We start from the raw sequence: 19,059 nt of genomic DNA on the forward strand, positions 1-19,059 counted from the left end.
ATTGCATTGTATTTTGGACAGCCACCCTCATTTTAAGCTCCTATAACTCCAGACCCATATCATTTGAGAATTAACTGTTTTTTTTTTAAGAAATAAGACCGTCTAAGGCACAGGTGTCAAAGTCAAGGCCCGCGGGCCAAATCCGGCCCGCCACATCATTTTTTTTCGGCCCGCGAAAGCAAATCAAACTTGTTAAATTCCATGATGATTGCTAAAATCTGAGCTAAAATTTCATATTTTTGGATGTCAACCACAATAAAAGTCATTATTCTTGACTTCAGATTTGAAAACGAGTTATTCATTAATTTGCTGTGTGCTCTATATGTAATATTTGAAAGGATTTAAACATTCTAATGGGTTCCCCAAATTCATAATGGCCCGCGAGAGGAAACCATAACTACAATGTGGCCCGCGGCTAAAAATGACTTTGACACCCCTGGTCTAAGGTTTCTAACGTTGTATTGAATGTTTATGTAGTCCAAAAACTCAATATTCTGTGGGTCCTAGAATTCAAGTGACAATGACAAAAACCCTGGCACTGCAGTGGACACATTTTGCACGTTTGGCAGTGAATTAGTTAATTTAACATTATGGGCATTGTAAGCCATTCTAAGATGTATACCCCACACCCCAAATTTTAAAATATGTATCTCTCTCTCTCTCTCTCTCTCTCTCTCTCTCTTTCTCTCTCTCTCTCTCTCTCTCTCTCTCGCTCTCTCGCTCTCTCTTGCTCTCCTTCCACCCATTCATCTATTTACATAATGATAATAATAATAATAATAATAATAATAATAATAATAATAATAATAATAATAATAATAATAATAATACATTCCTTTCAAAACTCTCAAGGTCACTTTACAGTCACAGGATGTGAAGTTTTTCTGTGTGTGAGCAGCGGCAGTCACACGCGCCAGTGCTCACTCCACCCGGAAGTAATTCAGCTAATATTCCTCTTCATCGGTCCATAATTATTTAATGAGCATTGCACTCTTATTGTGGAAATGTTTAAAAAAAAAACAATCTGTAACTGCAACAAAGTGAGCATGCCTTGCAAGGCCAGAATTCTACTTAATTTTTAAAACTGAATGAAATATATGGACTTTTTGAGCACAAAACACTCTTTTGATTCTTTACTTTATTTGGTGTTTTAATGAAATGTAAATTTCTCCACTGTGAGACTAATAAAGGCATATCCAATCCAATCCAATCCAATCCAATCCAATCCAATCCAATCCAATCCAATTTAACCTACAAATGGGTTAGATCATTTTGCATAAAAACAAATGGACCTTAATTAATCTATTTGACTATCACACACATACACAAATGAATTGTAGGAATTGTGCCCCAACATGCTCCTAGTTAGGAATCTGTCAGGGATCGACATAAAGCTAGTAGCTTTGCTGGGTTTTTGTTCTACCGAGGTTAACTTCCTATACTTGTGAGACACCGTTCAAATGCCAGAAACAACGTTATCTGCACACTTAATAAAGGTGTGGCATTGTTACGACGCTCGAGTGCAAGGAGGCAGAACTCGAGCGACGGAATCTTGGCGATAGGGAAGGACCCGAAATACACGGCGTGACAGGCTTGGATGGATCAAGAGTCTTTACTGGAACATGCATCAAATAATAACAAACAGGGAAGAGTGGAGGAAGATAACTAAATGACAGCAGACCTGGCAACACGGAAGTGGAAACGGCAATGACCAAAAATACTCCGACGGAGACGGTAGTGAGCGACAGACAGATATAGGCAGAAGGCACAATCAGTGAATGACAATCAGCTGTGGGAACCCAGGTGAATGATGATTGGAGGGGCCGTCTCCCAAGATTGGCGGAGGAGGTGACAGGAGGGGCGGGGCGCGCCCCGGATGGCAACGAGATGTGACAGGCATAGGCAGTACAGTGAGACCTCAACTCACAAACACCTTATATAACAAACTTTTTGTCTTACAAACGTCAAATTTCAGAAAATTAAACCTTATGATAAGCACTATTTTCATAATACACACCCACCACGGCTGGCGGAGTGATCTTCGGCGGAAGCACACGACCGAACAGCACCAGAGGTTAAGTTACCAACAGTCCTTATGGAAGGTGACTCTCCTTCCATAAGCTATCAACGACCATCAAAAAGGTCAATAAAACTTTATTTTACAGCACAGTTTATTTCTTTAATTACAGTCCTCATGTAATGCGCCTCTCTTTCCAAACAGCAATTCTCTTTGACCTTCGACCTCCAACGCCATTCCATCAAGCCGTCAAATGACCATCACAAATGTAAATAAAGTGACTTTATGATACCATGCAGTGTATTTCTTTCATTACAATACAATATCACATTTATTATACATAGAATAAGGTATGTTGTGTGTAGTTTTAAGGCTTATTTAGTTGAAAAGTATATTTTATGGAAACCCGGGAACGGATTATTCCCATTTTAATGGTTTCCTATGGGGATTTTTTTTTTAGATACACACTTTCGCCTTACACACTCTGTCTGGGAACCAATTAAGTTCGTAAATTGAGGTCTCACTGTAGTTCAAGTTTGGAAAATGTTTACAGAAGCTTCGACCGGACTGTGTTTGACTTTTGTACTTGTGTTGTAAGGTCGTCAACTTTATGGAACATCAGCCATGCTCAGGTCAGGCCCGCAGAGCCATGGCGTGAAGGGACTGGACCAGGAGGACCGCACACAGACAGCAAGTTTCCTTCAGCGGGCGTTATAACCCTCCCCCAGAACACACATGGCTGTAATAAGGCAACACATTAAGCAATTACGCTGCTTTTAAGGTACACACACATCCGTGTTTAAATTGTTAAGAGTAGCAAGGGATCTCCCGCTTTCCAAAGTTTGACTGTTTGTCTGAGACCACCCGGGAAAGCAATACAAATGTACAAAAGTCTCAGGATGGGCATACCTGTGCTCAGAGTAAGTGTTTTAAAAACCTGAGAAAAATGATATGATTCCTAGCTATCTTTGGACAATTGGAGGTGTACACCCTGAACCTGTTGCCTGTGAATTGCATTGACATCGTCAAAAATGCTCATAATCACATCTTGGGATAAGCAACAGTGTCTGCTACATGCCATCAATGTTTTTGGAACGTTGGAGGAAACCAGAGAACCTGGAGGAAATCCACGCAGGCATGGCGAAAACATGTAAATTCCACCTGGGCGAGAATCGAACCCTGTACTTCTGCACCGCGAGGCGGACGTGGTAACGAGTTGTACACTGTGCTACATCCATTTGGCAAAATACGCTAACTCAGAATAGTTGTCTTTTCAATTATTTTAAACTTTTTAATGTTTTTATTTTTAATTTTGGATAGTTTGAGACATTGGGGCATTTCAAATATATCATATATTCCAGTGGCAACCCTACATGTCACTCCTAGGCCTTCAGTAGTGCTACATCTGAATCAATCAGCTGCTACCCAACCTTTTTTTTGCACCACGGAGCAATGTCAGACAATATTTTCACGGAACGGCGGATAAATACAACAAAATAAAATGATACGACAGGCATGGAAACTGTTTTTTTCTTTCTTTTAAATATAAAAATAAACGTGAATCCATGGTGTATTTTCATCATTTTTCAAAATAAAATAAAAATCAATAATAAAATAATAATAAAAATAATAATCTTAAAAAAGAAAAAGTGACTCAACAAATCAACTGTTAAAAAAAAAAAAAATTCTGACTACGCTCAAATAAGTTATTGTAATTACTCAGTTTTATTTTATTAAATGGTTGCACAAAATATAACCATGTGAATCCTACAGTGCGCTGCTGATTGACTTGTCGCAATACATTGTGATTTATATAACCCTTTCACAAGAAGCTGCAGCTGCAACAAATAATATTTAAATCACATTTAACATAAAATTACAAGAATGCAACAAAACATGTCACATAAAATATTGACAATAAAAAAATGCTTGGAAAATCTGTCCAAAACAGATGTGTGAAAACCAACACTTATTTCTCTTATTTCTTCTCTTCATTGTTTGGAAAGACCATTGCAGCCTCAGTCGAGAAGTAAAAACTAGACATGGCGATGTGCAATATAGTGAGACCTCGGCTTACGAACACCTTACCTTACGAACTTTTCGGTTTACGAACGTCAAATTTATGAAAACTAAACCTTGGAATACGCCCTACTTTTTGCGATACACACCCACCACGGCTGACGGAGTGATCTTCGGATCTGGCGGAGTGATCTTCGGATCTTCGGCGGATGCACACGACCGAACAGCGCTCCAGCCGGCGCTACTTTCCACGCCCCCTCTCTCTGAATTCACACGTCGATCGCCTCCGAGGAGTTTTTGGCAGATAATTTTACGATTAGGAAATGAATGCAAGATGATCACTTAATAGTCACCGTCGAGGAGAAGAAGGAGATCATTGAGAAACATGAACAAGGTTTGCGTTTGTGGCGTCACATGTGCACACCGCGGCTATCGTGTGAATCTCAGCCTGACACATCTCTCACGCTGTGTGTCACTTCCCTGAGAGTAATTTTCTACGACCATTCTACAAATAAAGAGCCCGGTACCGTCCACCATTCCTACCATCCTTCGCCTAAAACAGGGGTGTCAAAGTAATTGTTTGCCGCGGGCCACATTGTAGTTACGGTTTCCTCTCGAGGGCCGTTATGAATTTGGGGAAGCCATTAGAATGTTGACTCCCCTCCACATATTACATACGGAGCGCACAACAAATTAATGAATAACTAGTTTTCAAATCTGTAGTCAAGAAGAATGACTGTTATTGTGGTTTACATCCAAAAATATGACATTTTGGTTAGGATTTTAGCAAGCATCATGGAATTTTATAAGTTTGATTTGCTTTCATGGGCCGAAAAAAATGATGTGGCGGGCCAGACTTGGCCCGCGGGCCTTGACTTTGACACCTGTGGCCTAAAAGCTTTACACAAATTTAGTCGATGGAGACATGGGAACGGATTATTCTCATTTTAATGGTTTCCTATGGGAATTTTTTTTTGGTATACACACTTTTCGCCTTACACTGAACCACACACATGTACCGTCTAACCATTTTATGGTACAAAAAAAAAAAATATAGGTCCTAAAAAGATACAGGTAGAGTGTCCTTTCTGACTACGTGAGGTGCCACAGTACATTTTTAGTATCATCACAACATGCAATACTGGTGGTTAGTAGTATATCCGCCTCTCGGTTATTTTTTTTTACAAGATGTAGTTGCGTAAAATATTCCAAGGGAACAGCTTGACATCTGTGTTGCATGTAGTCAGCCATATTGGTTCTCGCACGAACAATTTGAGTTGGAGAATGGTGATTAATGTCAACATCTAATGATGGGGTGTGTTTCACCTATAAAAGCTCATTAGGACGATATTGGAAGAACACGGCTCGCTCAGGGAAGTTTTCCTTCCACTCACAAAAACAAGAATGTCTCGTAAACTTACTAAATCAACACCCGCTTCCATTGGGCTCCAATAAATTAGCTGGCATTTTGTTTTCGGAGGTTTTCCGACGCAATCTCTCCGTACCGGAGGCGATGAAACGTTGCCAGAATTCGGGAGTCCATTTTGAGGAATTTTAATCAAGGTTTTTTTAAATAGTTTTCCATGCGCCATTTGGAAAACACATAAAGACACAGGAGGAGGAAGAGAGGGCTTCCCTGGGATGTTAAGGGGGAAAAAAAAGGCAGACCGTGATGAGAAAACTCTTTTGGTGTGTTGCGCGTCATCAGTAGATGGCAGTAGGTCTCACCGGTTGTCCATTGTGGACTTGTGAAGGCAGCATTGAGGAAAGTGGAAAAAGAGGATAATAATGTGTACCTTCCTGTTGTTTGTTTCAGCAGGAAAAAGCCTAATATTATTGGCATCCATTTGTCATTTTAACGCCTCACATAAACCTGATCGAAACTGCCCGAGAGCAGCAGTGATGGTTTCTGCTACAATATCATCATTCCTGAATACAGCTGACCGTTAAGTGTAAAATTTTGGTGATTGCGATCAGTGTTTATTTGAACAAGTCTGAGAATATATTTTGTACGGGGTTAAATTAGGCAAGAGGACAAAAAGGGACCAATAGACAAGTACAGTACAGTGTACATAACACGCGATAAGACATTTTACACATGACAAGGCGTCGTTATGAAACGTGTTAGACAGTTAACGCTGCACTTACTGTCAATTCAGAAAATAACTCACGCCGCATCTTGTTCATTACTTAGCTGATGATGCTAACTTTAAGACAGCAATGATAATTGCAGGATGCTTTGTTCACCTTGACAAGTACAGTGATACCTTGGTTTATGAACGCTTTAGCTAACGAGCTTTTCGCCTTATGAACATTAAATTTGCGAGAATATAATCTTGGCATACGAACTAGTTTTTGGGAAAGACACGGCGCGCCACAATGACTGGTGGACTAGTTTTCGGCGGATGAACACCAAACCACATGGCATGTGGCTGCTGGGCTACTTTTCCACACCCACTTTATTTGAGTGCACTCAGTGCAGACGTGGTTTGTTATCGAGTGGATATATACATGTACATATATACATATACATATGTATATATATGTGTGTGTATAAATATGTATATATATATATATATATATATATATATATATATATATATATATATATATATATATATATGTATATATATATATATATATATATATATATATATATATGTGTGTGTGTGTATAAATATGTATATGTTTATGTATATATGTATATATATATATATATATATATATATAAACAAAATGCGGTTGGTGAATGAAGAATGAATGACCCTCTGTGTCTTTGTGTTGTCATATTATTTGTTATTTAGTTTTTTGTTTTTTTAACTTTATGTTACTTCTGGGTTAAGTGAACGCTGGGGCGTGTGGCTGCCGCTGCTCACCCGCAGAAAAAAATATCCTGTGACTGTAAAGTGTCCTTGAGAGTTTTGAAAGGCTCTTATAAATGAAATGTATTATTATTATTATTATTATTATTATTATAATAATAATTATAATAATAATAAGAATAATGCACACGAGTGCACACGAGTGGATATATACATGTTACTAAATTATTATTATTATTATTATTATTATTATTATTATTAATAATAATAATAATAATAATAATAATAATAATAATAATAATAAAAATGATAAAGGCTAATATTTAGGAATCTAATCTAATCTAATCTAATCTAATCTAATCTAATCTAATTCCTTAATGTAAATGGTACCTCTCAGGAACAACAATGTGCAAAGTATCAGTGGTTCAAGTGAGTACAGAGCCCACTATATATTTATAGTTGGGTTAGTGTTTAGTGGGTTAGTGGCTCGGAGGAAGAAGCTGTTTAAATGTCTGCTGGATTAATGCTGCGCATGGATCGGTAGCACCTGCCTGAGGGGAGTAGCTGGATAGGGTGGTGGGCAGGGTGCGGAGGGTCCAGTAGGATTTTCGGAGCTCTTTTCTTGATTCGTGCAAGTCCTCGAGAGTGGGTAGGGTGGTGCTAATTTTTTTTTCTGCCGTCCTAACTGTCCGTTGAAGTCGGATTTTGTCCATTTGTCCGTTCTTGAAGAATACAAGATTGTATGACTGCCGTGTAGATATGTTGTCGCACCTCCTGTGGCAGACCATGTTTCTTCGGCAGTCTCAGGAACTACATCCGCTTACAAATACATTGACAACAAACATGTTGTTTTTTTTAAACCTTCAATATGTGTTTTCGGTGATAATAAAAAGCCTGAGAATACTATTATCGGGGATTGCACTTTCAGCAATCCACCTGCCCCAAATTACTCGTATTTGTCAATCACGACTTGTCGCACCAATCACGAGACGATCCTGCCCGTGACCCCGCCTCTCTTCGCCCTCCCCTCCCCACTCCTCCCCAGTGTGTAAATTGAAGTTTCTCGTTTTAGTTTCCCGATTTGCAGCCTTGTGAGTCAGTACAGCGCGAAACGCGGAGGGATTAAAAACAAGCGCGACGAGTGGAGCACAAGCGGAGCAGCGAGCACCATCAACCACCACCACCACCACCACCACCACCATGTTCCACGGGAGGCTGCGGGCATGCGCGGCCCTGTGCGTTTGGATTACGGCGCTGGCGAGCACGCGGAGCGGTGGCGTGGGCGCGAGGAGGCAAGACGACTCGTTCACAGCTGCGGCGGCGGCATCCAGCGTGTACCGAGCCCGGTGCGCGTCGCGATGCCTCAGCCTGCACATCACGCGCATCTCTGCCTTCTTCAAGCACTCGCAGGTACTCGCTTCGCTGGTGTCTTTTGTGTGAGAAACATTCAAGTGCATGGACGCCAAGTGTAGAACATACTTGCAAAGTTGAATGAAAGCATTGCGTTTGTATGATTGCTGCAAACCTGACGGACTCTTGTTTGAAGCGACGACTTGTTTGACCACTTGTCTGTATAATCGCCTTATTTCGGTCAATTAAACGCAAACAAAATAACTTCTTTAATTGATGGACAAAGCTTTGTAAAATGCTTCCCAATGAACATCAACAACATACAGTGCTCATAAGTAGTTATCAGGATTAAAAAAAATCTCTTTGCAGTTGTCGAGCTCGTGTGTGTCCCAGCTGACTGAGTAGGGGCGGGGTACACCCACGATTGGTGGCGAGCCCATCGAAGGGCACATTTTACTTTGAATTTCTCAAACTTTTTTCACTCAAGAACCTGCCAACAATTGAAAAAAATCCACTTCGGAAGAGAGATCTTGTATGAAACACAATTTCTGAAATGTCAATGTTTCCCCAATCTTGTCAAGATTTACCATTTAAAACCAGATTAACAAATGAGATTGCTTCAAATGTGTGCATATCTAGTATGCATTATCATAATATGGACATATTCAATGTACAGTGAGACCTCAATTTACGAACTTAATTGGTTCCCAGACAGAGTGTGTAAAGCAAAAAAAAAAAAAAAAATCCCATAGGAAACCATTAAAATGGGAATAATCCGTTCCCGGGTTCCATAAAATATACTTTTCAACTAAATAAGCCTTAAAACTACACACAACATACCTTATTCTATGTATAATAACTGTGCTATTGTATTGTAATGAAAGAAATACACTGAATTGTATCATAAAGTTACTTTATTTACATTTGTGATGGTCATTTATGGCTTGATGGAATGGCGTTGGAGGTCGAAGGGAATTGCTGTTTGGAAAGAGAGGCGCATTACATGAGGACTGTAATTAAAGAAATAAACTGTGCTGTAAAATAAAGTTTTATTTACCTTTTTGATGGTCGTTGATGGTTTATGGAAGGAGAGTCCCCTTCCATAAAGACTGTTGGTAACTTAACCTCTGGTGCTTTTCGGTCGTGTGTTTCCGCCGAAGATCACTCCGCCAGCCGTGGTGGGTGTGTATTATGAAAATAGTGCTTATTATAAGGTTTAATTATCATAAATTTGACGTTTGTAAGACGAAAAGTTTGTAAATTAAGGTGTTTGTAAGTTGAGGTCTCACTGTATTTTTGATTTTTTTCCTACAAAATGTGGCCATACATGTTTTTCAATGGACTGAGATGGAATGCCAAGGTTTTAAAATCCAGTTTTACCTACCCTCCCCAATTAATCTCTTAATTTTCCCAAACATTTGCTTGAGACTGTCCCCATAAATCAGAAAAACCTAAACTGGCCCTTAAAAATAGTTAACCAATCTCCTGCATGTTCCAATTTGACTCTACTTTTTAAATTGTTTGTTGGAAAATACCAATTTTTTTCAGTGAATTTGGATTAAATTGGCACATTTTAAAAATACAATTAAACCCAATTGACCCAAGTAGTGGATCTCTCCATTTTTGATCCGAATCATGTTATTTTATTTTACTTTACCGGTTGAATGTCATGCTTCACCTTTACCATTGACATTGCACTCGCGTTTTTGCTGTGGTGCCAGATAGGAATCACAGTCTAAAATTTTGAATGTTGTCAATTTTGTTGGAATATTTTGACACATATTCACCCCATAACCCAATTTCCAATTGAGAAAAAAAACAATTGGGAAATATATATCTTGCATTGTAGTTGTCCATGTCAAGCGCTTTGTTACAGCTTCAGCTGTTGTTAAAGCGCTATATACTGTAAATCAATATGTATTGTATTGTATTGTCATAGCATTGAGATATATTGCCCATCAATGAGTGGTAACAAACACCAAAGATCGAAGACATAGATGAGGAACATGAATGAGGAAGCCTTTTTCCTTCAACTGTTTTGTTAAGCGCTTAGCTACTTAGCTGTAAATCTATATGTATTGTATCCATTTAAAGGACAACCGACGCCTCCGGACAGGTTGTGTCCATAATTTGTAAAATGGCTTCAAATGACTTCTACTGAGCGTATTTTACAAAGATTCCACCGCATATAGCTATATTTTACGTTTTAAGACTCGCGCTGAATATTCCGGAAGTCTTGTTTTTGAGTTGGTGACGAGTCCTCACGTTACGTCACTGAAGGAACGCCCCTGACCGAAAAAAGGACACATTGTAGCAGTCCTTCCATCACGTCAATGCATTTTGCTGTACTTTGTTTGGAATGAAAACTTCGTGTAGCACCAAAAAGAGGCAGAAGAGGGCGAAAAAGCTCCGTGTAAGGAATTATTCGGCCTGTGGAATGTTTTTCTGATTCTGTTCCTTACAAAAAATGGAGCTATGTCGCCATTTTCTGCCTCTCTATGGTGCTACATCCCCCCCCCCCAATTGCTCAAATACTGGCACGGAATAATTTCTTTAATCGATTGCAAACATGTATGCTTTCCTCTTCAGAACTATTTGAATCATATTCATAACTGGATGAGTAACCAGAAGGCATCTTGTCCGAATCTGAAGCCATTGTTTTGATTCTCGAGCAAGGCAAGACGTCTTGGGGTGATACCACGAACAAGGGGGCGGGACCTTCTGAAACTGGCCACTTTCGGGTTCATTTTTTTTTGCTGATTTTGGACACTTTAAGTCATTTTTATTGGTGTTTTGCATTTGACTAAAAATATCATACTGCGTGGTTTGGGTATTTTAGATGCTATAAAACGTTTTTCTGATGTCAGTTAAAAAACAAAAAAGTGATGTCGGTTGTCCTTTAAAGGTCTTTTGTCAGGAATCGTCACCAACTCAAAAACAAGACTTCCTGAATATTCAGCGCGAGTCTTAAAACGTAAAATAGAGCTTTATGCGGTGGAATCTTTGTAAAATACGCTCAGTAGAAGTCATTTGAAGCCATTTTACAAATTATGGACACAACCTGTCTGGAGGCGTCGGTTGTCCTTTAAGGAAAGACTGCTTTTAAACAGCATTGATGCTGTTCAAGCGCAATCCAATGAATGTTTGCCTTGTTTTATTTCTATCAACATAAGTGGGGGGGGGGGGGGGAGAAAGACCGAAGAAACTTAAAGATGACGCCAACACCTCACATAAAATGATGTGAAACGGAACGCCGCTCCCTCTCTCCTTCCACAACCATTTTGTATATTCATATGGGGATGCTGTCACTCGTCTGCGGCTCCTTCCGAGGGACGCCGGCGAAAAGTAGCTGCATTCTGCGCATGAGTCAGTGTGTGGTGTCACAAGTTGTTTTTCACACTCCGGCGGAATCACTGTTCTCCCCGAGGACGGCGGAGAAAAGAATTGGCCGCTGATCCTTCAGCTGTTTGTCAGCTTTCGCCTCTTTTTTTATGCTCAGGGCATTTACATTTGTAAGGCCAGCGTCGAAACCGAACCATTGTCGTAAAAGCGCAGCCGGACCTGGGCAGATTTGCAATGAGACCTAATTAATCAAGAGGTCAAGGTTTTTGTCTCTGTGTCACTTTGAAAGCGCTAATTGGACAAGTGGCAGTGGTTCTAAATGTGGGATAATGTACAAGATGAGTGAAGGAGTCACTTGAGTAATGAGGAGACACAGAGAAAAAAAAAAACAAGCGACGATGCACATCCAGAGGACACTGTGTTTCTTATTAAAGCACAACTTGGCGAGAAATGTTGAGAATTTGTTCGTGGGGTTGTCCAAGTTATTTTTTTAATGGCTGCCTTGGGTTTGCAAAGTTACGACATTAAATCAGCCACCAGCTGGCTCAACGCTACGATGGCTGATGGAAGAGTTTCCCTCTCGTGCGCTACAAATATTCGACAGTTGAACCTCTCCGGTCACACGCCTGTCATTCCGGGACACAGGTCCACTTCCGATTTGGAAATAATTGAAAAGTTCTGTTCCTAGGTCAATCTGTCCCCTCCATAGATGATTTGTGAGTGACCTGACCGTTGTGGTTTGGATGATTTTTTTTTTTCAGTTCAACTTTCACAGCAAGCAGCACTACAACAGATGTTTGACAATTCTTTAAAGGACAACCGACGCCTCCGAACAAGTTGTGTCCATAATTTGTAAAATCACTTCAAATGACTTCTACTGAGTGTATTTTACAAAGATTCCACGGCATATAGCTATATTTTACGTTTTAAGACTCACACTGAATATTCAGGAAGTCTTGTTTTCGAGTTGGTGACAATTCCAGACGTGACGTCACGGAAGGAACACCCCTGACCGAGAAAGCGACACACAATGCATTTTGGGTACTTTGTTTAGTCTGAAAACATCGTGTTGATCTGTGTTGATGGCAAGGAAAACGCATAAATAACGCGATGGTGAATCATTCTGTGTTGCACCAAGACTACTATTTGATACTAGTTGACACAAATTCCCAGCAGACAAATCGGCCCATTTCCAACGGAGCTTCGGCGCCATCTTTTGCATTTTCTGGGACGCTACATTGCCGTCATTGACGGCTCAAATTGATACAGAATGACTTCTTTAATCGATCGCAAACACTTGTGCTTTCCTCTTCAGAACTACAGTAAAGTCTCGTTATATCGATATCGGATATATCGATAGTCCCGGTTATATCGATATTTTTTCGGACTCCCTTGAATATCGATATAACGAGACTTTACTGTATTTGAATCATATTTAGAACTGGATGAGTAACACGAAAGCATCTTATCTATATCTGAACCCATTGTTTTAAGTCGCAAGCAATCCTGAATATTCCTGAATAGAAAGGTTTAAGAAAGGTTGGACTTCATCGAAGCTAGCAAAAATAGCAAATAATATGGCAATTTGATGAGGTTATCATGAATCCACACATTCATCGTAAAAATTCAAACAGTTTAATGATAGTATTTCTTAAGTTTCTTCAAGTTACAACTTATTTCCTGGCTAATGGCATCCTCCAGTGAAGGTGTAGTAAATCACACCACACTAACAGTTGTGTATTGATTCAGACATAGCATTACTGAAGGCCTCGGGTTGACATGCACGGCCCACCACTGTTTAAAAGCAAAAGAGTGTGAGGTATATTGCGAAGCTCCGAGGTTTTATATAGTTTGATCTGTTACCCTCACACCTTTACCACAAGGTTCAGTTCATTTTAGGATGACCAAAGCAGCACAAACACGTCTAAATATAGAAGGGCTCAGTGTTGATAAAATGCAACTGTCTAATATACACTCCTTTCATGTGGACGTGGTGTGTGAGTGTGTATTGGGTGTTGCTCAGGGTCTGGTCAGCTGCGAAAACATATGGCACTTGCCCCCCCCTTGCCCTCTACCCTCCAATAAATGCAAGCAAATGTAGCTGCGCGGAGGGCTTTCTTTTCTTGCAGGGAGGTCACCTTTCTGCTAAACGCTGGCGCCTGATTTGCGCCAAACGTGCTAAGCTACCGTGTAGCGTTGCTGCAAGCGTTGTTGCAAATTACAGGTGGATCCGCTTCTCAAAGGCACGGGATCTCATTACGCTAACAGCCGCGCAAGCAGCTCACGCTGCCGCTCGAATGACTGAGGTCTTAATTTGGGGGTCACTTGATGCGAGACGGTGATACCTTTCCACTTTAATGGAAGTGTAGAAGTCCGGTTTGTTCCGTTTACCTTTATTGTTCAATTAAACAACAAAGTTAATCTTTTATCAGGCTATTTTTGAAAATGTGTTTATCACTTCTCTCTCACCATACAAAGTTGAGGTAATTTGCTTAACTCATTCACTGCCAGACATGTGCAAAAATGTGTCGACTCCAGTGCCAGGGTTTTTGTCATCGCCACTTGAATTCCAGGACCCACAGAATATTTAGCTTTAAGACTACATAAACATTCAATGCAGGGTAAAAAAAGTAGACTCTCTTATTTGGTCAGAAAGAAAAAGTTAATTCCTAAATTATATGGGTCTGGAGTTATATGAGTTTGAAATGAGGGTGACAGTCCAAAATACAATGCAATACATACAGTACATATTGGTTTATCGCCAGAGGCCATGGCCAGCACTTTTCCGGCACCAAAAAAAGAAAAAAAATCCTGAACAAATGCGGGAATGGCGCTCTATGTCATATTTTGTCATAAATTCGTGACTGGCAGTGACTGTGTTAATAACCGCCCCACAGCGAATTTTTCTGCTCGGAACCAAAATCTGAGATTGGCACAGAAACACAACAATGTCGAGGCCTAATACCCTTTCATAATAAAAATTATCATAATACAGTCAAACCTCGGTTTTCAAACGTCTCGGTTCTCGACCAATTCGGTTTTGACCAAAAATGTCGGGGGGTTTTTATGCCTCGGTTTGCACCCGAAAATCGGTTCTCCACCAAACTAAGCGCACCTGAATGTCGCACTCGACTCCCCCCTACTTCCTTATAGGTCACTTCCTCACCTCGTGTCTTACTGTGACCGACTCATTTGTGTTGTTGAATAAAATTTGCATTAAAAAGCAGACGTGTTCAGCTGAGATCTCCGGAAATCGGACGTTATTAATATAGATTGTCTTGTAATATCAATTAGTAAAAAGCAGACGTTGATTCCATTGATTATAATAGGAAATGTTTCAGTTTTCGACCAAATCGGGTTTCGAACAAGCTTTCGGAACGGATTATGGTCGAAAACCGACATTTGACTGTAATAATATATCTTCGGGTCGTAGAGTGCTTTTCAAGCAAAGCAGAGCTTGCACCCCAAAACCAACCGACGCCTCCGGACAAGTTGTGTCCATAATTTGTAAAATCACTTGACTTCTACTGAGTGTGTTTTACAAAGATTCCACGGCATATAGCTATATTTTACCTTTTAAGACTCACTCTGAATATTCCGGAAGTCTTGTTTTCGAGTTGATGACGATGCCTGACGTCACGACACAATGCATTTTGGGTACTTTGTTTGGTCTGAAAACTTCATGTTGATGGCGAAATTAGAAGGAAAATACATAAATAACACAATGGTGAATCCTTGTGTGTTGCACCAAGACTACTATTTGATACTAGTTGACACAAATTACCAGCAGACAAATCAGCCCATTTCCAACAGAGCTTGGGCACCATCTTGTGCATTTTCTGGGCGCTACATTGGAGTGCAGACGCCTCAAAATGAGACGGAAGGGCTTCTTTAATCGATTGCAAACATTTATGCTTTCCTCTTCAGAACTATTTCAATCATATTCACAACTGGATGAGTAACAAGAAAGCATATTCTCCGAGTCTGAAGCCATTGTTTTGATTCTCTAGCAAGGCAAGACGTCCAAGGGGGCGGGACCTTCTGAAACGGAAACTCTCTGAGGTCATTTTGAAGGAGTTTTGCGCCACTTTAAGTCATTTTTATTGGTGTTTTTCATTTGACAAAAAATATCAGCCTGCGTGTTTTGGATATTTTAGAATCAGAATCAGAATCATCTTTATTGCACGTATGTAGAACACACAAGGAATTTGTTTCCGGTAGAACACGCTGCACTAGTATCGTCGTCAAAAAAACTGCTAAGTGGCACTATACAGTTCCATTTTGGCTACTGTTGAAAGAGTTCAAAGAGTTCAAAGAGTTAATGGCTTGGGGGAAGAAGCTGTTTAAATGTCTGCTGGATTTGGTGCGCATGGATCGGTAGCGCCTGCCTGAGGGGAGTAGCTGGAAAAGGTGATGGGCAGGGTGCGGAGGGTCCAGTAGGATTTTCCGCGCCCTAGTTTGGATTCTTGCAGTGTGCAAGTCCTCGAGAGTGGGTAGGGCTATATGCTATAAAACGTTTTTCTGATGTCAGTTAGCAAACAAAAAAAAATGGTGTCGGTTGTCCTTTAAGTGTGCTGTAATTTTGCATCTTTTTGTGTATTTTGACCCAAAAATTGCAGACCCTTTATGCAGAAAACTGGAAATGGTTTTAAATTATGAAAAAAACAAATACAATCCATTTAATGTCACAGTTAATCTATAGAACCTGTCACGCATTCCGCTTTAGCTGAATGAGATATTTCAAATGTAATTTCAAGATCTGTTTCTCATTCTCTGAATCATCTTCACTAAATCTGATTGACACTTGGAAGATTTAGCCCTTGCAGATGTCAGTGAGGAACTTTTTTTCCCCCTAATGTGGGAAGCTCTGAATTTTTGTTTTTAAATTTGAGAAAGAGGTTTCGTGTATGCTTTGTCCATCGCTTGCCAGCATTGTAGACGAGCTAGTGATGTCATAGCGGTCGCAAGAAGCAGATTTATCGACACGTCGCTCCACATTTGGGGAATTTGTCACCCCCAGTTTAATTGACGATGGGACAACACCCATGCATTCTGTAAATATTATCCAAATGTAAGCGAGCGAGTTGGGAGGCATGCGCTAAGTGAGCTTTCTAAACACTCAGTCTTGTAGGGAATTATTTATGTGAAAAGCAAAAACAACAAAAAACAGGGAGTGCCCATTCGAGTGCTTGTTAAAGCTATAAAAATCTGACAGACTCAATTGAATGTTTTATTTCTTTCAGTGAAAGAAATAAAAATCCATCGGAAAGAAAGATTAGCCCTTGTTTGCGTCTTTGATGTAGACTTGGTCTCGGTGGGAATCAGACCTCCACCGCGTCTGGAGGTCTTCATGGCTGAAGACGGCGAATGAATGGGACTCTGTGATTCAACCCCCTGTCCCGTCCCCCCCCCCCCAGAAAGTGCGCACTTGCCCCCGTAAATCTGAGTCACACGTTCGTGCTGGACTGGATTCAGAATTACTGCAGACAACTTCATTGTCCAAAATAATTGATGTTGATAATTGATGTTATCATGAATGATTTATTATTCATTAATGAGAGGCGACCAATCTCCAAAGTGTGAGGACGATCTGTATTGAAAGGTGTGTTGAATTTCCTTCTGTAGCTTTTGACCCACCCCCCGCAATAATAATTAATTAATTAATTAATTAATTAATTAATTAATTAAAGAAACAATACAACTAAATAAATACATAAATAAACAATTAAATAAATAAACAACTAAAAATGACTAATACAACTAAATAAATAATAAATACATACAACTAAATAAATAATACAACGAAATGAATACATAAATAAACAAATAAATAAATAAATAAACAAACAACTAAATAAATAAATAATACACATAAATAAACAAGTAAATAAATAAATAAACAAACAATACAGCAACATAAATAAATAAACAATTAAATAAATAATACAACAAAATAAATAAATAAACAAATAAATGAATAAATAATTAAAAAACAGCTAAAAAATAAATAAATAAATAAATAAAATAGAAAAAATCTATTTTATTTTAAAAATTAAAATACACCAATCAATCAATCAATAAATAAAATGGCTGAATCATGCAAATACACAAAAATACATAATACAATACAATTGTACAATACATAAATACGTCAATAAACTAACGGAAGAAATAAATAACATAGCAAAATAAATAAATAAAAATACACACATAAAAACATGCATAAATAAAAGAGCTAAATAAAAATACACAAATAAATAAACAGACAATAGACAATAAATCGACAAATAGGACAGATAAATACATTACTAGATAAATAGATAACAACAGCGTGCGCATAACCACGGTTGTTCTGTGTTTTCCGGATTCGGATTGTGGAATTAAATTTTGTTAACGCTGGAAACAAAAAGTTGTGACATTTAAATAAGATTTATTCCCCGGCGAGGTAAAGTTTGGTGAATCACAGGATAAACGGATGAACTGAGAGAAACTAGGACTTTTATTTTCATCTCAATAAATTCTTAGCAGATTTCAATGGATTTTTTTTGGGACCCAAGGAAAAATCTACAAATCTTTCGATCACCGTGGATCATTGTCTTTAACATGGACGCTTCTGAAACTAATTTGTTGTGTACTGCAGCTGTTTTGATTTGATTCAAGGACAAATGAATTAATTTTCTATGGTGTTGTTTGCACGATGTGAGTTTTGCTGTTGGGAGCATACATTTTTCATTTGAATGAAATTTGTTATGATTCAAGGACAACCTACTTAGATAAACTCGATCTGGGTTATTTTGAAGAATTTGGTCATTACATCGACATTGAGAACATAGATGATGCAATTTCATTCTGATTGAGCTCTCGACTAACAGTGTGAATGTGGGTAATGTACTTTCATGCGGATGTTTCTGGAAAAAGATGTGAATGCTTTTAATGAGATTTCTAATGAGGCTTCTGAGATGTGATTTACGGATCAACTGATAAACTATTGATGTTCTCGCTGATCTGTGGTAAAGATCAGGACGAATCTACGAATGTTACCAAAAATTGGTTTTACATTTTAAATCGATTTTTTTTTTTTTACAACATAAAATGTCAGCCGAAACAAGAACCCGTGAACCATTGTGACAATTGAGATCTTTTGCTTTATTTTATCATTGTCTTGTTCTGAATCTATGAATATATTTTCTTAAAACGGGATCTGAAAAGCGGATCTGTGCTAAGGACCCAAGGATGAATTGATTTTTTTTTTAATGTATTCAAAATTAATGAGAATTTCAGTTTATATATTGTTTTTATAGCTTTAAGAATAGATCAAAGAAACTATTGATCAAGATAAGACAGAAGGAAGCTTTCTGAAATAATTGAAGAGGTCTACTCGAGGGTCAAATGTACACGGCCCTTCAAGTGCGGTCCTAAATGTTAGGGCCTTTATTTAGGTGCGCCATTTGTGCACTTACGCGTGTTATTTTGGTTTTGCCCGAGGACCCCCTGTAACGAAGACAATGA

The 19,059-nt window shown here is 39.0% G+C and overlaps 1 protein-coding gene across 1 annotated transcript in view; it reads left to right on the forward strand.

Moving 5' to 3' along the window:
• The first annotated feature begins 7,944 nt into the window (after nt 1–7,944).
• The window catches only part of LOC148894833 (anosmin-1), a 75,611-nt gene continuing 64,496 nt past the window's right edge, over nt 7,945–19,059 (forward strand). The window contains exon 1 of the mRNA XM_089002847.1: nt 7,945–8,268. Within this exon, the coding sequence (XP_088858973.1) occupies nt 8,059–8,268 (210 nt within the window). The 5' untranslated portion in view covers nt 7,945–8,058. The remainder of the gene's footprint in view (nt 8,269–19,059) is intronic.

The sequence above is a fragment of the Hippocampus bargibanti genome, linkage group LG08, assembly GCF_051943395.1.
Source record: "Hippocampus bargibanti isolate YZ-2025 linkage group LG08, ASM5194339v1, whole genome shotgun sequence".
Taxonomy (NCBI): domain Eukaryota; kingdom Metazoa; phylum Chordata; class Actinopteri; order Syngnathiformes; family Syngnathidae; genus Hippocampus; species Hippocampus bargibanti.